The sequence below is a fragment of the Mizuhopecten yessoensis genome, unplaced genomic scaffold (genome assembly GCF_002113885.1).
Source record: "Mizuhopecten yessoensis strain PY_sf001 unplaced genomic scaffold, ASM211388v2 scaffold10535, whole genome shotgun sequence".
Classification (NCBI taxonomy): Eukaryota; Metazoa; Mollusca; class Bivalvia; order Pectinida; family Pectinidae; genus Mizuhopecten; species Mizuhopecten yessoensis.
The window spans coordinates 56487-80963 of NW_018408595.1; the positions used below are offsets into that span (position 1 = coordinate 56487).

The following is a 24477-nucleotide window of genomic DNA, read 5'->3' on the forward strand; positions in this document are numbered from 1 at the left end:
GGTTACTACGGCGAGAAAGCATGTGCGAGTTTACTTAGGAATGTAAACACGCAATGATACATCGTGTATATTGATGTAATACCTGTAGATACACAACTATTGATACATTTAATCACTTCATAAAAGACAAGTTTTGACATAACGTGGAGATGTTATATCGTCCCCACTATAATGTTATCACCTATGGGGATCATTACGGGGTACCTGTTGGTTCTCACTTCCTGACATCCGCGTTTAGGTGGGGTATTACTCTTTTATGTCATGAACATGTATCTCAAGAGGGGGATAACAGGGGTATAAAGAAAATCTTTTACACACAAAAAACATACAATTGATGGGATTTTTTTAATATCCGAGTTCTTTTTTCCCCCCTCTCGACTAATTTCATTATTTTCATACGAAACTATTAAGATACTATAAAGTATACACACAGTGTGTGAAACACGAAAATGAAACATAATAATGCAAGCATATGTTTGTCACATCGTGCACGAACTCCTAACAAGGTCGGCCAGGATGGTTGGGGAGTTTAAGACTCTATATATGACGTCACAGATTATCACAGCATACGTAATGAAGGTGGATAGAGAAATCAGTTGCTCTGATCAGAATTTGACCACAATTTAAAGCCCACGTGAAAGAATTTTTAATCTCTATTCGATTGCATAAATTAAATAAAATATTCCACTTCCTCAATGTTTACTGGTGGTAGCCGTCTTACAGTTTTCTTTTAGGAAAACCCCCCAAACTTATTGATTTTAATTGAAAAATAAAAAAAAAACCCGCACAACGATGATCTAAAATCAGAGAATGGCCAGTAGAAAGCTTCTATTTAAAACGTAGCACTATACGAGTGGAGACTGCTGACTTCATTATTTGTTTAAGTCAATTGAAGCCTATCCGACAGAAACAAAAACGATTTTGTAAATAATGGATCCCCAGGAGGTACGAAATGTTTGTACCAACATATCCATGGTGTATAGACCAGACTTTGGAGTAACAAGCAAATTCGTGGAATTTGTATCCCCCGCTTGGAGGACATATTGCAGGTAAACATTATTGAGGTTAGGTTAAAACATGTGAGTATCGTGCTGTTGAGACATAATGTATGACAGTAAAGCTTGAAACTCGAAGAAAAGAAAAGCCTTATACAGAAGTTATACTTTTTATTGAATATGTAGGAATTACGGTGTAAATTAATCGTTTAATCCATCAGAATTTACTAGCCTCATTAATTATCCGTAAATATGCACAAATCTTATCGGTTGGCAAACTTAGCATGAGTCGGATTGTGCATACGGAATTTGGTTGAAATATCTGCACAATATCTACAGCAATTATCACACGAAAACCAAAGAGTGCCCAAGATGGGTGGAAAGACAAAGGAACACAAACATTGTTATCAAGTTTGAAGGAAGTTGGCTAATATTTGCTAGAGTTATTAAGCGGAAACTGCAGATATGACGTTTTTCGTTAATCAAGTCCGATTAAAGTGGTTTTCAAACTTGGCCGAGCCCTTAATGCGTTAAACCCTGTTACTAAGTTGGAAAAAAATCGGTTAACATTTGTTGCAGTTATTGCCCGGAAACGAAGTGTGACAGACAGACAGACAGACAGACAAACCCAAATTAGTACCCCCCGTTTCGGTGAAAGCGAGGGATACTAAAACAATTTAGTCAGCAAACAAGCCTGGTATGTGGCTACTGAGGAAAGGCATGATACAATTAATGATCGTGGAAACACACTCTTCATAGAATGGTAGTGAGGCGATCATCTATGAAAGAATGTTTGTTTCTTTCCAAGTTAGGAACTTTCACATGTGTAACATTTATATCTACTCAAAAACTAATGTAATACCTATATATGGATTTTATTTTGTGATTGGATTTAGTATTAATGAGTTTTCTATGACGAAATTTGGTTAGTAATTAAATAAGATAAACACCAAGTTTATGTAACGATCCTCATTTCTATCTGGACCAATTATTTACTCCAATCTTGGTCAATATTCTGTCACCCATATCTCAGCGTACACACATACACTCAAACATTACACACATGAGGCACGTCATTAGATGATCTTATAAAACCAAAACCAAACCACCCTTATCAGCCAATATATTTTACTTTTCCACTAATCTCGGAAACTATTCTTTTTTTCCCACCAAGTTCTGTCAGTAATCTATTCTGCTCCTTCCCTGTCAGTCAATTTTTAATACTTTTCCACCAATCTTATACAAGTTTATATATTTCCTCACCAATCCCAGTCAATAGTCTGTACCTGTCCACTAATTTCAGCGAATATTGCTAACTCCACCCGTCCTGACCAATATTAACTGGGTACTCCCGACCAATACATGCATTGAGACTCCGTTTATTATTATACATGGATAAACCCAACCACACAGATAAAATAAAACACAATAAAAAACTGTTTCTAACTTGTCCGATAACGCAGATGTATAGGTGGCGTGTAGACTGTTATCAGTAAAAGCGCTGTTTGTGCTGAAGGAAGTAAGATAAAGGATCAGCAATATGGCGTGGCTTTATATATTGTCCATTCTAATGCTAGCCCAGGTAAGTTATTTTTTGGGGGCTTACCAAAACAAAAGAAAGAGAATCTTTCGATTGGAAAGGTATCTTATAAGTTATTTGTCATTACCAGCAATATAGTTTCTAACGAGGCCAGCTACGTCCACACCCATTTTTTTTTACAATATTCATGAGTAGGACTAACACGGTGTGGGCGTTCGTGTCTTCATATTACCCCGAAACTTCAGTAGCAGGGACTGTCTCAGCAAATTATTGTATTTCGAAAGTTTTATTTCCATGCAAAACATACAATTTGATATACAACAACAAATACAACAGCAATGTTATTATGTTTAATTCAGTTCAATTTCTTAATTTCCGAGAGGCATCGGATTCCCGGCTAATAGATTAAATATCAAACAGTTGCATCATGTAGTACATTGTACATGTACAAGAGATTATGTATACAAATTAGTTAAGTGTGAGCTTACATAGTACAGTTGTCCATATCAGACATTGAATTCTGTACGTTTTCTCGTAGCACAATATAAATATTTCCGAGATTACACAATTCTTTTACATTATTATAATTAGTACTCAATAATTTCGTTAACAGAAAAAAACATTAGGATTCTATGATAGAATCGCTTGATATATTTACATCTCAGGTCTTGATAAAATGGACATTTTAAGATGAAGTGAAATTCATCTTCTATACCACCAGAAGCACAGCGAGTACACAATCTATTCTGTCTAACAACATTGTAGCGTCTCTGTTTATTGTTTTAAATATGCGACGTTAAGTAAAATCTCTTGTATTTTGTATCTCGTGCCACCCTTATATTTTGTATCTCGTGCCACCCTTTTATTTTGTATCTCGTGCCACCCTTATATTTTGTATCTCGTGCCACCCTTATATTTTGTATCTCGTGCCGCCCTTTTATTTTGTATCTCGTGCCACCCTTATATTTTGTATCTCGTGCCACCCTTATATTTTGTATCTCGTGCCATCCTTATATTTAAGTTTTAAGGCGACAATTTGAAACATGACGTAATAAGACGATTAAATTTGTACTTTGGTTCTATGTATTTGCACAAATAAAATTGAAGACAAAAATATCACTAAGGTGTCAGAAAAAGCCTTTAGATGGCATTTATATATTTTTGGCACATTCTATAACCTTAAGAGCAATATTGTACATGTGTGAATCACATTTTCTAATCTGAAAAATGGAAAGCTATACAAATATATCATGTACTGTCAGTTTTATTTTCATATCATAAACAAGTCGATACCGATGTCGTTATTAAGACTAACATTTAGTGCTGGGAATGAGTCGAAGAAATCAACCCCATATTGAAACACGATTTGCAAGTACAGTATCTGCAAACCGCAGATATCCCGATAAACGAATAATAAATCCAATAACTCGGGAAAACAGTACCTCTCAATATCAACAATCATGTTAAACATGTTTTGATGTAATATATATCAGAGGTATTGTTTGGATACATGATGTACTAGATCGGATTGTGGCGTGTTAGTCCATGATAACATTGCAAAACAGCTTATGGATGATTAGTGTTTTGGCATTAGTTGTGCCTGATGTTCCCTATATTGAAAAATGTTCATGGTACTAAATTTCGTATCCATTGATGTTCTACATGCAGTATCAAACGAAGTGGACTGGACTATGTGAGATAAAGTAAATATTATAGTTATAACGTTAACAACAAATAAATAAACTTTTCAAACATCCGTAATATACCTAATCCAGAATGTATTACACCTGTGGTTTTAATGGAGGTAATTTCCGCCTTTTTATCGAAAACAGACTTCTGAAAATAAATTAAACAAAAATCTTAGTGTATAACGCTTCTCTAGCCTACCTTTATACAAACAGTTTTCTGTACTTATTAAAACAAATCACTTTTTTTATTTCGATTTCCAGGCCTAATGATCTGGAATTTAAACATCGGGTTTATCGGATATGAGTGATGCACGGCGATTTCAAAATACATGTATAGGATCAGTGGAAACACAAGAACGTCTACTTTGAAGGGAATAATCTTGGTCGTGATTGCTTTGACCCATATCACTACAAATGCCACGCTGTAGACTAGATGTATGAAACCAGTAGTGTGTCCCCTCTACAATAAGTGCATTGGTGAAGTAGATAGTTCTACATTTAAGGTACATAAGTAGGTTCCCCCATTGATGTATGTGTAATACCTCCTTTTGATTCTTTTAATCATTAAACCAAAGTCTGAAAAGCAGGAAAAGGCAAGAATAAAAACATGGCTATTTCTTCTATTGAACCGATAGCACGTTAATTTGTTTTGGAAATGAAAATTTGTCTGCTAATCAGAATAATAAATAGGATTATGAATCATTCACAAAATAATATTGCACGTTTGTATGAGGTGATATATGATAACAAATACTTGTGCTCACCTCATAACCTGATTAAAATAGAAAACAAACCAGAAAAAAGATTGAGACTCAATGTGGTACAGGCATAGTATTATTATCATTTCTAAAGATCAACAATGATTGATTATTGGTAAAAAATCTGTTTCTGATTGTATATTTTCCTTATTTACTGAGGTTAATGCATGTTTCTGATTTATATGTTTCTGATTGTATATGTACCTTATTTACCGAGGTTAATGAATGTTTCTGATGATATATGTACCTTATTTGTTGGGTTAATGAATGTTTCTGGTGGTATATGTACCTTATTTGTGAGGAAAAGGATTGTTTCGGATTGTATTGTAGCTTATTTGTGGGGCTAATCAGAATAATAAATAGGATTATGAATCATTCACAAAATAATATTACACGTTTGTATGAGGTGATACATGTATATGATAAAAGAATTCTCGTGCTCAACTCATAACCTGATCAGAATAGACTCAATGTGGTACATGCATAGTATAAATACAATTTCTAAAGATCAGCAATGATTGATTTAGGGTAAAAATTCAAAAATTACATCAAAAGGATCTGCTTTAATGGTTTAATTGTGTTTACTTTCTCCATATTGAAATCTGTTTACTCTAGAGAGAAGCCTAACATGACATGATAAGAACCAGCCATTGTTTTTATAGTACTAGGAACTCACCAGTAGTAATAGGCAAATGTTTTTCTTCCTTATTTGAGGTACGGTTGGTGTTCATAGTAATTATTCTAGCTACACGCGGTATACCATATCAAAGTCGCAGAGTGTAGGAGCATATTAGAGGCTCTTAACTTACAATTTATTAGTCTACATACTTTTGAACAATAAACCTGTTGTTGTTATATCCAGATTCATTGGTTTTCTGCATACTCAAATTCATTTCTTTAACAAATCTGCAAGTGTATTTAAGAAAATGTTGAATTTCCTAAACTTCTAAATTTCGACAGAATAAAGCATAATTGCATAAGACATTTCAATCGTAGATCTTAGTGCATGGCAATTCTACGTACTTTGCAATACAAGACTATGTCGATGTGTGAGTTTGGTATTATCTTGTTCTGTGTGGGTAAATGTGTTTGGTATTATCTTGTTCCGTGAGGGTAAGTGTGTTTGGTATTGTCTTGTTCTGAGAGAGTAAGTGTGTTTGGTATTATCTTGTTCTGTGAGAGTAAGTGTGTTTGGTATTATCTTGTTCTGTGAGAGTAAGTGTGTTTGGTATTATCTTGTTCTGTGAGGGTAAGTGTGTTTGGTATTATCTTGTTCTGTGAGAGTAAGTGTGTTTGGTATTATCTTGTTCTGTGAGAGTAAGTGTGTTTGGTATTAAATTGTTCTGTGACGGTAAGTGTGTTTGGAAATAAACTTTTTCTGTGAGGGTGAGGGTGTTTGGTGTTCTCTATTAGGGTAAGTGTGTTTGGTATTCACTAGTTATTGTGACGGTAAGTGTGTTTGCTATATAATAATTCTGTGTGCGTAAGTGTGTTTGGTATAAATTATTCCTGTGAGGGGAAGTGTTTGGGAGTGTCTGTTCTGTGTGCGTAAGTGTGTTTGGTATAAATCATTCCTGTGAGGGTAAGTGTTTGGTAGGGTCTGTTCTGTGTGCGTAAGTGTGTTTGGTATAAATTATTCCTGTGTGGGTAAGTGTTTGGTAGTGTCTGTTCTGTGTGCGTAAGTTTGTTTGGTATAAATTATTCCTGTGAGGGTAAGTTTTTGGTATAAATTATTCCTGTGAGGGTAAGTGTTTGGTATAAATTATTCATGTGAGGGTAAGTGTTTGGTATAAATTATTCCTGTGAGGGTAAGTTTTTGGTATAAATTATTCCTGTGAGGGTAAGTGTTTGGTATGAATTATTCCTGTGAGGGTAAGTGTTTGGTATGAATTATTCCTATGAGTGTAAGTGTTTGGTAGTGTCTGTTCTGTGTCGGTAAATGTGTTTGGTATAAATTATTCCTGTGAGGGTAAGTGTTTGGTATAAATTATTCCTGTGAGGGTAAGTGTTTGGTATTATCTGTTCTGTGTGCGTAAGTGTGTTTGGTATAAATTATTCCTGTGAGGGTAAGTGTTTGGTATGAATTATTCCTGTGAGGGTAAGTGTTTGGTATGAATTATTCCTGTGAGGGTAAGTGTTTGGTAGTGTCTGTTCTGTGTCGGTAAGTGTATTTGGTGTTAACCATTTCTTTGAGAGTAAGTTTTGAGGTATTATCTATACTCTGTGTTTGTGTATCAGTTTTGTACATTTGTATAAGCTATTTATGTAAAGAAGTGTAACTGTTGTTCAAGCTATTTCCACGTTGTTGCTGACATGTGGTATTAACTATTTCTATGTTGGTTGAGACATGCTGTCATTGCCTACTGTAAAATATCTCCGTAATCATTACAAATTATCGCTGTGATAGTTTTATATTAGCAATATCAATATCATGTTTATTAATACTGTCAGTACATATTATATCTGCGTTATAGGTTAATTAACAACATTTTTGTTGTCTAATAAAGGGAGGTATTATCTACAGGGCGTAGTTTAGATCATATCCATCTCACTGACACTCTATTATTCTCTAGAGGGTTAGTGATATTGTATAACGACATCATTATATTGGTGACTATTTGTGTCTGAATAATAACTGGTTTCAGGACTTCCCATCATTCGTAAGACACATGTTTTTCTTGTCGTATTTTCGTGTCGTCATTTCCGTATTACGTATCGGGCATTCCATTACCGTAATGTAAAGTATAGTAACACCGGGTAAACAATATTATCGTGGCGATGATATGTGAACACCTGATATCGAGACTTAACTTGGAAATATGTAATCACACGTACTTCTAAAATAAAGCTTATGATACAAAGACATTAATTAACTCACTGGAAGACACTGACATACGATCAGACGACTTCAAGAAGGTCGTACATGAGGCGCATGGAATGCAGACTGAAGTGTTTTGTTTACCGACCTCACCTGTACGTATCACGTGCTAACAGTAGTTCACAAGCTCTTGGTCGTAGGCTTCGACTTTTTTATTGTCGAGCGAGTTACGCTCTGTCAGATAAATCGTTTCATAAGTGCAATTACAATAACTCTGTGAAAATAGCGGTTTGTAAAATATCAAGATCCTTATAAATGCAAGTGCATGTGCGTGCACGTGATAACGGCTGTTATATATATAGCATATATTATTGTGAACCATCCAATTGTGTGATTAATTAATATTATATAAGTACTATAGTTACATTTGTATGTTTTTGGTGTAAGGGAAGTAACTCCAATTAGGATTATATCATTTGGCAATTGTAACATAAGGCATGTTCTCCCTTGAAGGGAACTCTTTAGTTTTGGAAGGAAATAAAAGTGAAGATCACGAAAAGGAACGGTTGTGTGTTGTTATCCTCAATATTCTGCCAAGCGAGTCCCCAGTAGAGACAGTTAACGCAACCCGTTACACGGCATACCATGCGATAGCCTATGGTTACATATGTACCGGACGTGTAAATATACCATGCGTAAGCGGGCAATGGAATAATGTCCAAAGTGTACATGATTGAGAGTAATTTTGTTACACAAAAGAACAGTAAATTGACAATTAAATATAGTAATTTAATTTATTTCCGTCGTTTTTGGTATAGTAAAGAAAATAAATGTCATTGTATAAATTCTATCCCTCTGCAAAACGTTCCAAATTTTTTCAAGGTAGACAACTCTCATCAGGATAAAAGTTATTGTAAAATGTAAAATAAATGAATTATAAAGACTGTGTGTATTTGGTTCAATTTTTCACTCTTTTCGTATGACACTATGTTTCCTGTTTTCTTTAAGCTTGTATTTAGCAACTTTTATCCATAGAATTTCAATAAAAAACGCTTGTTGTAAAATGTTGCAGATATTTTATGATAAATAAAATATTTGTAGGGTTGAATAGCAATGTTTCTTTTCATTATTTATTGTTGTAATAGTTTTGAACAATGCCACACACTCAAAAAATGTGTAAGTGTTGAATTTGATAAAAATTCATTTTTTTTTTTTACAAACAAATCCCCAGATTATCGGAATGCTTAGATTTTCAAAAAGTCATCTCTGCATATTGACATAACCATTATGTGAAACCTTTATTGAATTCTACTGACTAATTGCGAAAGGGTGGAGCCACCTTAAGAGCTACAGCGAGCACGTACTAGCCCCTGTTTTCCTTTATTAAACAATAATTATTTACAATTATTATATATTATTACTGTTAAAATACAAAACGTGCGACATGTACCATTACAAGTCTGCAATACATTATCTTCTATTTACTTGTTTATATATTACACGCTAACAAGCTATACCTGTATTACACTTTACAACTTTTACCTTTATGACACGTTATCACTGTTTTCCTGTATTACACATTACCATAGTTTATCTGTACTACATGTTACATCAGTTGATGTGTACTACACGTAACAACTGTTTATCTGTGTAACACGTTACCATGGTTTATCTGTGTAACACGTTACCATGGTTTATCTGTGTAACACGTTACCATGGTTTATCTGTGTAACACGTTACCATGGTTTATCTGTGTAACACGTTACCATGGTTTATCTGTGTAACACGTTACCATGGTTTATCTGTGTAACACGTTACCATGGTTTATCTGTGTAACACGTTACCATGGTTTATCTGTGTAACACGTTACCATGGTTTATCTGTGTAACACGTTACCATGGTTTATTCGTATTACACGTTACTGTATTACACGTTACCAATGTGTATCTGTATTACACGTTGCTACTGTACGTTACCACTGTTTACTTTTTCCTGAATACAAAATTATCCTATACAACTCATTATTGTTCAAATAAATTGTTACATTGATAACAGAATGTCACTGTTTAACTGTATCACATGCTTTAGGCTGATGTTGTTTGTGATTGCAGGTGATGAGAAGTGAGAGCGTCTCGGATAGTGTTACTGTCAAATTTCAGCTGAATACCTACAGATATAGCGGAGACAATGTCATGTGCAGGTCACCAATCTTTCTGATCCTAGTGGACGGAGGGCAAGTGATACATGTTATTTCTTAAATGTACCTTCTATATAACAACACTGCTATTTTATTAGAAAAGTCGCTTCAGTTAGATACATCATAAAAATGTCTTGCATAAAGCGGATCATTATGGGTGACTTGGTCGAGTGGTGAACACTCCGGCCTTTCACACAGGCGGCCGGGGTTCGACCCCCGAAGTCCTCGTACGCATGGGATATTCTGAGAAAGTGCTCTTCTCCTGCCCACACAACTCCAAAAACCTAGATGGAGTATAAATTGATCTGGGGATGATGTTGTAGTCTCTGTGCTGTAGCATTCAAGTGAGGTGGCTCTATAAATGATGCCGTTGGAAGCACGGTCCTACAACAAATATAACACATTACTTCTCCAGCACACACAGGCATACACTTATAGGGAGATATTAACCAGGTGGCATAGTACTAGTAGTTAGCGCGTGATAAGGCAGCTCCTGCGAATTCCTCAAAATTGTACTGATTAATGTATATGCTAATTGTATCAATTTCTATCTATGTACTGTAAAGCGCTTTAGTGTGGCTTATGCTAGCTAGATAGGCCGCTTTATCAAATGCTGTTTATTATTTTATTATCATTATTGTACATGTACATGTAACATGCTCGGTTATTTACATTTGAAATGCAGTTAAGACTTTTGGACGAGCGTACTAGTTTGTTAAAAAATAACACATCTTGCAAACATATATGGTTATCAACCAATGAACTTTATGTATTATATCTTAGGGTTTGTGAAGAGGAATACAAGTACGTGAGCGATGATGATTTCAAAAAATTCAACAATAGTACACCCAGCGAAAATACCACTACGTCCTCCTCTCTGCTATTTCAATACCAATTTAGACAGATGAATTTCTCACTTCCGAGACAGGAATATAGAAAGGTACCTACGTGTTTCCTTGGAAAATATACCTGGTGATGATTTTATATCTAATTGTTTACCAAGACAGCAAACCAGATGATAATGTTTGTGTACATGTTGCCCGAGACAATAAATCTAATGATGGTTTTCTGTGTAGATGTTGCCCCAGATAGTACATCTTATGATGATGTTCCATGTTCATGTCGCCCTAGGCAGAAAATCCCATGATGATGGTTAATGTTCATGTTGCCCCAGACATTATGTCTTATGATGAGTTGTTGTGTAGATGTCACTCCAGAGTGTAAATCGTATGTTAATATGTTTCCACAGACATTACGCATAGCTGTGAAGCAGAAGTACAACAGCATAAACATAGCGCCCGGCAGCGACGACCTTACACATTACTGCTCCAATGTCAGTACAGACAAGCTTGTCAGTCCATTTAACCTCACGCTTCAAGCCCACGATTGTACTTCCTGCAGGTACAGTAGAGACTAAATATATGTATTTCGTGTTTTCAATTAATTTGGAACTCAACCTACTTGGAATTTGACAACCTTAAGAAGCTGACTACAAGTTTTTTTTTTTTTAGTATTGACGTGACGTTGGTGGCGACGTGTCCTCAGCATTACTTTGGTGCGCAGTGTGACATCTACTGTTCATCCTCGGACGATAATACGACTGGACACTACACCTGTGGGCCTAATGGGGAAAAGATTTGTTTTCTAGGTAGGAAGATAGTGAAGATAAATATACACGGTAGCAATTGTTGAATGAATGAGAGGATTCGGGGTGTGTGTAAAAAAGGCGATTCCCCTTGCTAGATTGTTTGCAAAACCAAGAAAGTATTTTTCAAATCTTTTTTTACCTTTCGTCATCGATTATTTACCATCGTTTTGTGATCGATAAAGCAGACTAGAGTTCATAGAAGTGTATTTAGGGGATATCATAGTACGTTGTTTTGAGTGGCTATACTGGCGATTAGAACTTGAAATTTGGGTTTGAACTCGAGACCGATAGGTCGAGAGTTTAAACCAAATTTGATGTTCTAATCGCCAGTATAGACACGAAAAACAACGTTCTATCCCCATTCTAACACACCTTAGCAAATATACTAAACTAATTTGTTTAGAAACATTGTATTTTCTTGTACAAAAGAACGTAGTAAAACACTGCGTGACCTGAACTGGCGAGGTGTCATTCTGCAGCGGACTGACCAATCGGAAAGAAGCTTTCAAAAGTTGGTCATTTGGCCCCGCCCATACTGGCGAGCGCTCGATCTGTATGTTGACGAGGCGGAATATTTGGATTCTTCGTGAACGTCCTGTTACCAAAGTTTATACGACACATTTGGATTAATATTGACCAAGTTCTTATATTTCCATGTCAGTATGCATACCAATCTGTGCTTATCGACAAAATCAGTGATTATTTGTATAGATTGTGAAGAGTTTTGTGTAGATGCATACGACACATGTGAAATGTTTCATTTGATTTCGGATCTAAATAGATGCCTTCACACGGATGGAACGAACGTTTCATTAATAAATGGAGGTAAGAACAAGGAATGTGTATTTTAACTTTTTAATTCATTCATCAAATACATTTCATCGGTTGTTTCTGTTCTGTTGCCTGCTAGCCTTATCAGCGGGATTTCGCTATGAGGCAAGCTTGACGCCATATTGTTTTGGTTAGAAATGGGGCGTGGCTTAGTTGCGATTGGAGGAGCTTGACACGATTGATCATGATTCTATCGCAGATTAGATCATGGTCCGTATCCAATCAAAACACGCGTTGCAAACAAATCGTGTTAGAATATACATTATAAGAAAGATAAATCCCACCTTATATTTGGGAGGACAGGTCTTGACTTTGTTGATATGACAGTTTGAACACATCAATTAATCTAATGTCTGCAAACCATCATATTTTCAATATCAAAACCGGTTATTCAATATCAAGATCATTAATGAAATGTTTAAGTCATTGTAACGTGGTTTAAACAGTTGATTAGACATCAAGCAAGTAAATGTACCCCGATTAGTATGCACTTTTACTGTCAGTTCTTTAATTCATAAACAAAAGCGTCAAATGACCCGCGCTAATACGAAACAACTTAATGTCAAAACCGGACATACGACCATCGGATGCGCGCGCATACCAACTCCCTCTTTTTCCAATTCAAAATAACACATAATGCAACGTATTGTTCTCCGATCCTATCTTTGTTTGTAGAACCAATGGTCACGTTTTCCTCCTTACCAGGATGTTCTACTAAGCAGTATTTCGATCAATCTTTTTTCAGCCTGTTCCATCTTCCCATTTCTTTAGGATTTTGGGTATAACTCAGATTTCCCTCTTGGATTTTACCTGGGTTGCGGTCCGGTCTCATTTCAGCAGATTTGTACTGTGCTGACTGTTCAGCGTCCCTCTGCGTCGGCAGCCGTGGAGAGATCGGTGTTTAAAAGATCTATTAGGGCATTCAGTACCTCTTGGTCCAAGACGATTCCTACTACTGACACCTGTCCTCGTGCCCTCTTGGCCCCCGGTTTATAAGACAGTTCGTAAAATAGAGTCCTCTATATTTTTTAGATCTTCTTTATGATATTTCGGTTTATTTTTTTGAAAAACTGTAACTTGTTTTCAACCGTCTTTAATTAGCACATGGACCTGTGGAATTTGATAATCTAATAGGTAAACAAATGCATATTTTTAGAAGTATTGTTTTTGATATAAGGATATAAAATAGTTTCTTGTTGTTGTAATCCCAATTTTACTTTTAAGATAAAACTGCCTACCACTTGCAATGGGAGTCGCCATCTTCCTCCATGTCTCCTCTGGCACTTTTAGGTTCATAACCGTCTTAATCCAATGTTGGTTTTAGTGGAACTGTGATGTGTGCGTGCGTCGAACGGCTGCATGTCTTTGATTGGAAACGATGTATTTTGCAGTTTACGCGGGGCTTTTGAAACTTCTGTTTGGAAGTTAAAGAACTGGAAGAAGAAGTGGATTTACATAATACTTGAACGTAATTGGTAATTTTATCAAAAATATAGAATTTACAATAAAAAGAAAAACAGTTCTAGAATTTAAAAGCACTCATTTGTATTTTTTTTAGATAATTATAACGCTTTGGAGATATTGTTTCACTTGTTGTTGTTTTTTATATATCCAGATAACTCTATCCTCCAAATCCAAACCGGTGCTTCCAAAGTGAAGACCAACCTGCAACGCTTTACTACTTTTAACCGATATGAACTCTTGTTTGCTTTGTAAATGTACATACAGATAAATAAAATAGATTTAGAACTAGGTAGAATGAGAATCTGGTAAGAACTAACTAAATAGTTTCACTAGTTAGAACAAACTGTATCTTTATACTGATTACCTATTACACTGATGTAACTAACAACCCGTCATACTCGATATAACTCACTGCAGTGTAGCATTTCTCAGAAAAGCTACAACGTGAAAGTATTTTCATTATGCAGGCTACGAGGGTGTAAACTGCACTGTCAATACTCCGGACTGTGTCAACGTGACCTGCCACAACGGAACATGTATCGACCTTGTGGCAAACTTTTCATGTAGCTGTTATACTGGTTACACTGGCGAGTTTTGTGAAGATAATATTGATGACTGCGTAAATGCTACTTGCAAACATGGTGGAACGTGCCGCGATGGTATCGGACAGTACACTTGTTCCTGTGTAAATGGATTTCATGGATTACACTGTGAACATAATATTGATGATTGCGCAAAAGTTATTTGCCAAAATGGTGGATCGTGCCGCGATGGTATCGGAAATTACACTTGTTCCTGTGTAAATGGATTTAATGGATTACACTGTGAACATAACATTGATAATTGCGCAAATGCTACTTGCCGAAATGGAGGAACGTGCCGCGATGGTATAGGGAAATACACTTGTCTATGTAATGATGGATTTGGTGGAATTGACTGTCAGCAACACGTAACAACTCATAGTCCGACTGTGACATCCCCACCAAAGGTTAGTGTGATTACGTCATATTCATTATAAATGTAGGTTTAGTTTCCAATTCCTTTCAAGAGAACGCCACAGGTGACAAAGGAAATGTTACCCGTTTGAAGCACAGTTTCGTCTCCCAGCTTCATGGTACAACTGTTTATCTGAATAACAAGTTACCAATGTTTTTCTGTATTATACAATATCGCTGTTTACCTGTTTTACACGTTACACCTGTTTATCAGTACTACTTGTAAGAACTGTTTACCTGTATTACACGTTACAATTGTTTTGCCTGTATTACACGTTACAATTGTTTACCTATATAACACGTTACAATTGTTTACCTGTATAACACGTTACAATGGTTTATCTGTATAACACGTAACAACTGTTTGCCTGTATTAAACGTTACCATGGTTTATCTGGCCATGTTTTGCATGTTACAACTGTTTATCTGTATTACACGTTACCATAGTTTACCTGTATTACACGTGACCATGGTTTAACTGTATTACACGTTTCCATGGTTTCACTGTATTACATGTACACGTTACCATGGTTTATCTGTATTACATGTTACGCTGTTTACCTGTATTACACATTACCACTGTTTACCTGTTTTACACGTTACCATAGTTTACCTGTATTTCTCGTTACCATTGTTTACCTGTATTACACGTTACAATGGTTTACCTGTAACTCTCTTTACCATAGTTAACCTGTATTACACGTTACCATGGTTTATCTGTATTAACAATTATTTGCCTATATAACACGTTATCATTGATTATTTTATTACAAGTTACAACTGTTTACCTGTATTACAAATTACCACTGTTTACCTGTATTACACGTTACAACTGTTTATCTGTATTAAATGTTACCACTGTTCACATGTACTGTACGTAACAACTGTTTGCCTATATTACAAGTTACACGTTTTACCTGTATTACACGTTACCACTGTTTATCTGTACTACACGTTACCATGGTTTTATAGTACTACACGTTACCATGGTTTATTTGTATTGCCCGTTTCACTGTTTACTTGCATTAATCGTTACATTGTTATTTGTCTTACACGCTACCCCTGTTAAGCTGTATAACAAGTAACAGTTATTTACCTGTATTACACGTTGTCATTGTTTACCTTCATTACACGTTACAACTGGTTATCTTTATTACATCTGTATACGTGTCACTTTTTACATGCATAACCTGTTACACTTGTTTATCTATATGACACGTTACACTGTTTATTTGCAATACCTGTTACAGTTATTTATATGTGTTACATGTCACAACTGTTTACCAGAATACACATTATCATGCATTATCTATTACATTTGTTTATCAGAATTACACGTTACCATTGTTTACCAGTTTAACACGTTACACTATTTTCCTGTATTACACGTAACACTGTTTACTTTCATAACCTTTTTAATTTGTTGATCTGTATTGCAAGTTACACTATTTATATGTAAGACACGTTGCCTTTGTTTATCTGTATTACACGCTCCCACTGTTTTTTTCTGTATTATACGGTACCACTGTTTACATGTATTACATGTACACTTTACCACTGTTTATCTGTATTACCCGTTACCACTTTTTATCTGTATTTCACATTACACTATTTACCTGTATAACACGTTACCATGGTTTATCTGTATTACACGTTATTATGTTTATCTGTATTCTGTGCTACACTATTTATCTGTATTACCCTTTACCACTGTTTATCTGTATTACCCATTTACCACTGTTTATCTGTATTACTAATTTACCACTGTTTACCTGTATTACACATTTACCACTGTCTATCTGTATTACCCATTTACCACTGTTTATCTGTATTACCCATTTACCACTGTTAATCTGTATTACCCTTTACCACTGTTTATCTGTATTACCCTTTACCATTGTTTATCTATATTGCCCTTTACCAATGTTTATCTGTATTACACATTTACCACTGTTTATCTATATTACCTATTTACCACTGTTTATCTGTATTACCGTTTTACCACTCTCTATCTGTATTGCCTATTTAACACTGTTTATCTGTATTACACGTTATTACTGTTTATATTTATCACACCTTACCCGTTTGTATCTGTACTACCTGTTACCACTGTTTGTGACACGGTTTTCCTGTATTACACGATACCACTGTTTATCTGTATTACACGTTGCTATGGTTTATCTGTATAACACGTAACAACTGTTTGCTTGTATTAAACGTTTACATGGTATATCTGTGCAGGTATTGCATGTTACAACTGTTTATCTGTATAACAAGTTACCACTGTCTATCTGTATTACCCTTTACCACTGTTTATCTATATTACACATTTACCACTGCTTATCTGTATTGCCCTTACCGCTGTTTATCTGTATTACACATTTACCACGGTCTATCTGTATTACTCCTTTACCACTGTTTATCTGTATAACAAGTTACCACTGTCTATCTGTACTGTTTATCTATATTACGCATTTACCACTGCTTATCTGTATTGCCCTTTCCGCTGTTTATCTTTATTACACATTTACCACGGTCTATCTGTATTACTCATTTACCACTGTTTATCTATATTTCCCATTTACCACTGTTTATCTGTATAACACGTAACAACGGTTTACTTGTATTAAACGTTTACATGGTATATCTGTGCAGGTATTGCATGTTACAACTGTTTATCTGTATTACACATTTACCACTGTCTATCTGTATTACACATTTACCACTGTTTATCTGTATCACCCATTTACCACGCTTTATCTGTATTGCCTTTTACCGCTGTTTATTTGTATTAGACATTTACCACTGTCTATCTGTATTATTCATTTACCACTGTTTATCTGTATTACCCTTTACCGCTGTATATCTATATTACCCATTTACCACTGTCTATCTGTATTACACATTTACCACTGTTTATCTGTATTACACATTTACCACTGTCTATCTGTATAACACATTTACCACTGTTTATCTGTATTGCCCTTTACCGCTGTTTATCTGTATTACCCATTTACCACTGTCTATCTGTATTATCCATTTACCACTGTCTATCTGTATTATCCTTTACCACTGTTTATCTGTATACCACGTTACCAATGTTTATCTGTATTACACGTTACCAATGTTTATCTGTATTACACGTTGCTATGGTTTATCTGTATAACACGTAACAACGGTTTACTTGTATTAAACGTTTACATGGTATATCTGTGCAGGTATTGCATGTTACAACTGTTTATCTGTATAACAAGTTACCACTGTCTATCTTTATTACCCATTTACCACTGTTTATCTATATTACACATTTACCACTGTTTATCTGTATTGCCCTTACCGCTGTTTATCTGTATTACACATTTACCAATGTCTATCTGTATTACACATTTCCCACTGTCTATCTGTATTTCACATTTAACACTGTTTATCTGTATTACCCTTTACCACTGTTTATCTGTATTACACATTTACCACTGTCTATCTGTATTTCCCATTTATCACTGTTTATCTGTATTACCTTTTACCACTGTTTATCTGTATTACACATTTACCACTGTCTATCTGTATAACACATTTACCACTGTTTATCTGTATTGCCCTTTACCGCTGTTTATCTGTATTACCCATTTACCACTGTCTATCTGTATTATCCATTTACCACTGTCTATCTGTATTATCCTTTACCACTGTTTATCTGTATGCCACGTTACCAATGTTTATCTGTATTACACGTTACCACTGTTTATCTGTATTACACGTTGCTATGGTTTATCTGTATAACACGTAACAACTGTTTGCTTGTATTAAACGTTTACATGGTATATCTGTGCAGGTATTGCATGTTACAACTGTTTATCTGTATAACAAGTTACCACTGTCTATCTGTATTACCCTTTACCACTGTTTATCTATATTACACATTTACTACTGTTTATCTGTATTGCCCTTACCGCTGTTTATCTGTATTATACATTTACCACTGTTTATCTATATTACCCATTTACCACTGTTTATCTGCATTTCCCTTTACCACTGTTTATCTTTGTTACACATTTACCACTGTCTATCTGTATTACCCATTTATCACTGTTTATCTGTATTACCCTTTACCAATGTTTATCTGTATTACCCATTTACCACTGTCTATCTGTATTACACATTTACCACTGTTTATCTATATTACCCATTTACCACTGTCTATCTGTATTACACATTTACCACTGTTTATCTTTATTACCCATTTACCACGGTTTATCTGTATTGCCCTTTACCGCTGTTTATCTGTATCACACATTTACCACTGTTTATCTATATTACCCATTTACCACGGTTTATCTGTATTGCCCTTTACCGCTGTTTATCTGTATCACACATTTACCACTGTTTATCTATATTACCCATTTACCACTGTTTATCTGTATTACCCATTTACCACGTTTTATCTGTATTGCCTTTTACCGCTGTTTATCTGTATTACACATTTACCACTGTTTATCTTTATTACCCATTTACCACGGTTTATCTGTATTGCCCTTTACCGCTGTTTATCTGTATTACCCATTTACCACTGTCTATCTGTATTATCCATTGACCACTCTCTATCTGTAATATCCTTTACCACTGTTTATCTATATTACCCATTTACCACGGTTTATCTGTATTGCCCTTTACCGCTGTTTATCTGTATTACACATTTACCACTGTTTATCTATATTACCCATTTACCACTGTTTATCTGTATTACCCATTTAACACTGTTTATCTGTATTACACATTGAACACTGTTTATCTGTATTACACGTTATTACTGTTTTTATTTATCACACCCTACCAGTTTGTATCTGTGCTACCTGTTACCACTGTTTGTGGCACTGTTTGCCTGTATTACACGTTACCACTGTTTATCTGTATTACACGCTACACTGTTTATCTGTATTACACATTACCAATGTTTACATGTATTACACGTTGCTACTGTTTACCTGTATTACACGCTCCACTGTTTATCTGTATTACACGTTGCCACTGCACGTTACCATTGTTTACTGTTTTTCTGCATATGAAATTATCCTATACAACTCATCATTGTTCAAATGAATTGTTACATTGATATCACCGTATAACTGTATCACATGCTATAGGCTGATGTTGTTTGTGATTGCAGGTGATGAGAAATGAGAGCGTCTCGGATAGTGTTACTGTCAAATTTCAGCTGAATACCTACAAATATAGCGGAGACAATTTCATGTGCAGGTCACCAATCTTTCTGATCCTAGTGGACGGAGGGCAAGTGATACATGCTATTTCTTAAATGTACCTTACAACTTCTATATAACAACATTGACATTTTTATTAGAAAAGTCGCTTCAGTTAGATACATCATAAAGATGTCTTGCATAAAGCGGATCATTATGGGTGGCTTGGTCGATTGGTGAACACTCCGGCCTTTCACACAGGCGGCCGGGGTTCGATCCCCGAAGTCGTCGTACGCATGGAATATTCTGAGAAGTGCTCTTCTCCTGCCCACCCAACTCCAACAACCCAAATGGAGTATAAATTGATCTGAGGATGATGTTGTAGTCTCTGTGCTGTAGCATTCAAGTGGGGTGGCACTATAAATGATGCCGTTGGAAGCACGGTCCTACAACAAATATAATACATTACATCTCCAGCACACACGCAAGCATACACTTATAGGGAGATATTAGCCAGGTGGCATAGTAATAGTAGTTAGCGCCTGATAAGGCAGCTCCTGCGAATTCCTCAAAATTGTACTGATTAATGTATATGCTAATTGTATTAAGTTTCTATCTATGTACTGTAAAGCGCTTTAGTGTGGCTTATGCTAGCTAGATCGGCCGCTTTATCAAATGTTTATTATTATTTTATTATCATTATTGTACATGTACATGTAACATGCTCGGTTATTTACATTTGAAATGCAGTGAAGACTTTTGGACGAGCGTACTAGTTTGTTAAAAAATAATACATCTTGCAAACATATATGGTTATCAACCAATGCGCTTTATGTATTATATCTTAGGGTTTGTGAAGAGGAATACCAGTACGTGAACGATGGTGATTTCAAGAAATTCAACAAAAGTACACCCAGCGAAAATACCACTACGTCTTCCTCTCTGCTAATTCAATACCAATTTAGACAGATGAATTTCTCTCTTCCGAGACAGGAATATAGAAAGGTACCTACGTTTACCAAGACAGCAAACCAGATGATAATGTTTGTGTACATGTTGCAAGAAACAATAAATCTAATGATGGTTTTCTGTGTAGATGTTGTCCCAGACATTATGTCATATGATGAGTTGTTGTGTAGATGTCGCTCTAGAGAGTAAATCGTATGATAATATGTTTCCACAGACATTACGCCTAGCTGTGAAGCAGAAGTACAACAACAAAAACACTTTGACCGGCGAGGACGACCTTACACATTACTGCTCCAATGTCAGTACAGACAAGCTTGTCAGCCCATTTAACCTCCCGATACAATGCCAGCCTTACCAACAGTGTAGTTCCTGCAGGTACAGTAGATACTAAATATATGTATTTCGTGTTTTCAATTAATTTGGAACCCAATCTACTTGGAATTTGACAACCATCAGAAGCTGACTACAAGTATTTTATTTTATTTTAGTATTAACGTGACGTTGGTGGCGACGTGTCCTCAGCATTACTTTGGTGCGCAGTGTGACATCTACTGTTCACCCTCGGATAATACGACTGGACACTACACCTGTGGGCCTGATGGGGAAAAGATCTGTTTTCTAGGTAGGAAGAGAGTTAAGATCTATATACACGGTAGCAACTATTGAATGAATGAGATGATTCACTAGGTGTGTGTAAAAAAGTCCGTTCCCTTGCTAGATTGTTTGTATTTTTTTTTTTTTTTTTTTTATTTTTCATCATCGATTTTTTACCATCGTTTTGTGATCGATAAAGCAGACTAGAGTTCATAGAAGTGTATTATACATTATACGAAAGCTACATTGCACCTCAACTTTGGGAGGACAGGTCTTAATTTTGTTGATATGGCAGTGTTCACACATAAATTAATCTAATGTCTGCAAATCATCATATTTTCAATGTCCAAACCGGTTATTCAATATCAAGATCATTAATAAAATGTTCAAGTCATTGTAATATGGAACCCCATAGTTGTCACATATGGCATAAAAATACTATATGAATTGATATTTTCATTACCTTATATGATTGCATCAATATATGATTTTATTTTATCATTATATTATTCGATTTTATCATAATGTTATTTGATTTCATCATTATGTGATTTGATTTATTCATTATATTATATGATGTCATCATTATATTATTCGATTTGATCATTATATTATTTGATATCGTCATTATATGATTTGGTTTCACCAATATATGATTTGGTTTCACCAATATATGATTTGGTTTCACCAATATATGATCTGATTTAAACATTATATGATATGACTTTACCATTATATTATATGACTTTACCATTATATTAAATAATTTCATCAATATATTATTTGATATCAGCAATATATGATTTTTATTTATCATTATATGATTAGGTTTCCATTGTATTGTAAGCTTTCATCATTACATATATGTATATTATTTGATTTTGTCATTATATGATTTGATGTTATCGTTATACGATTTGGTTGTCTAGTTATATTATTCGATTTCATCAATATATGATTGAACTTTATCGTTATATTATTTAGTTTCAACATCATATTATATGTGTTACGTGTAGTTTTGGAATATTCAGGGTACCCATTGTTATGGTCAATCTGTTAGTATATGGGGTAATGTTACTGGGCAGTTGGCCTGGTTCAAGCGAGATAACTCATGAATCAGGATTATACCACGTGAAGGTAAGTGCGCATGCCAAGAGAATCTTTCCGGAATACACGGTGCATATAACCGAGCTGCCTCCTGTTATTATTTTCAGGTAAGTTTCCAGAATTATATGTGTATGATGATGTCGTCATGTAGGTAAACATGTTCGTAAGGTGTCTGTTTAAATTTTTGAAAAATAATTTTGACATGTTGTGTATGGAAGGGGATCACCGCCATAATTATTTTTTTATAGAATTAGTTACTTCTGGTTTTGAATCTAGTTCTATGTCCATTTGTATTATTTCCCTAGTTGATAAGTTATAGAATTAGTTACTTCTGGTTTGGAATCTAATTCTTTGTACATTTGTATTATTTCTCTAGTTGATAAGTGTCTATTTTCCATGCTATGTACATTTGTGTTGTTTCACTCGTTTACAAATCTATTGCGTGTTCATTCCATGCTATGCTAGTTTTACCGATCGCGATTTCGACATCGTTTATGATGGGGCGCCGCTTGTCGTCTTAATGAGGAACTAAAATTCTAGAATTCATTCTAGAATTTTAGTTCTCATTAAGACAACAGCCGGCGCTTAAATCGTCAACGAAATTCGCGGAAAATAATGCTCGCTCCCTTAAACCGGAAACAGACCCGATTGTGGCAGTAGATTTTGGAAAATGCAGTCGACAGTGCGTAGCTATATCACTTACCGCCAGATGTCGTACTAAGGGGGATAACTGTATGACTTCCGATTCTGTCGTTTTCCTCCATGATGTTTAGTTTCACTAGCGGGCCGTTCATAATGAGGTTGGTATATTACCGTATCAAAATGTCCATTTTCAGGAAATGTCAATCATTTCCAAACTATAGAATGAAATTTACTACACATTTTCTTCCTTTTGGTTAGTGTTTTAGTGTAAGTTTATTCCGCTAAATTGTGTTTTGATACATTTTATTGGAACCATGCAAGACGGACCCCGTCCATGCGACATATAAAATGTCAAATTGACATTGAAAATACAAATTGTCACTAAAAGTCTACCTACCAAATTAAACAGTACGTAATAGAGTATGATGTGTAAAAATTCCGTTGACAAAAAACGAACCGTTACAAACCGACGATTTTTTGGGTAACTTGAAGCGTGATATTTAGAAGAGTTATTCCCCTTAATCAATAGTCTGTTTCTTAAAACTGACATGGCTCAATAGATTACTTTATAAGTCAATTTGGCACTCGTCCTTTTGACATGGCTCAATGGATTGCTTTATAAGCATTCCCACTTGCTAATAATAAAGGTTTAACACATTATTTGGTCACCTATATTTCTTTGGAAAGATTTGCTCTAATTTAATCTTACTTCATTTCAGTTGGACTTTTAGCCGTCCTAAACATACCCAATCATTATAATACATGAACGAAGTACATCTGGTAAGTACATCAATGCTACAATTTATGATAGTTTTACATTATATGACTTGGTTCGGCCTCCTTCGTCCTTCTGACATGGCTCAATGGATTGCTTTATAAGCATTCCCAATTGCTAATAATAAAGGTTTAACACATTATTTGGTTACCTATATTTCTTTGGAAAGATTTGCTCTAATTCAATCTTATTTCATTTCAGTTGGACTTTTAGCCATCCTAAACATACCCAATCATTATAATACATGAACGAAGTACATCT

At 35.1% G+C, this 24477-nt stretch overlaps 1 protein-coding gene across 1 annotated transcript in view; it reads left to right on the forward strand.

Moving 5' to 3' along the window:
- Positions 1-2459: 2459 nt before the first annotated feature.
- The window catches only part of LOC110461023 (neurogenic locus Notch protein-like), a 65955-nt gene continuing 43937 nt past the window's right edge, over positions 2460-24477 (forward strand). The window contains exons 1-10 of the mRNA XM_021514288.1: positions 2460-2577; positions 9911-10032; positions 10780-10936; positions 11246-11397; positions 11508-11644; positions 14407-14927; positions 20099-20220; positions 20978-21134; positions 21313-21473; positions 21587-21720. Coding sequence (XP_021369963.1) covers positions 2536-2577; positions 9911-10032; positions 10780-10936; positions 11246-11397; positions 11508-11644; positions 14407-14927; positions 20099-20220; positions 20978-21134; positions 21313-21473; positions 21587-21720 — 1705 coding nt within the window. The 5' untranslated portion in view covers positions 2460-2535. The remainder of the gene's footprint in view (positions 2578-9910; positions 10033-10779; positions 10937-11245; positions 11398-11507; positions 11645-14406; positions 14928-20098; positions 20221-20977; positions 21135-21312; positions 21474-21586; positions 21721-24477) is intronic.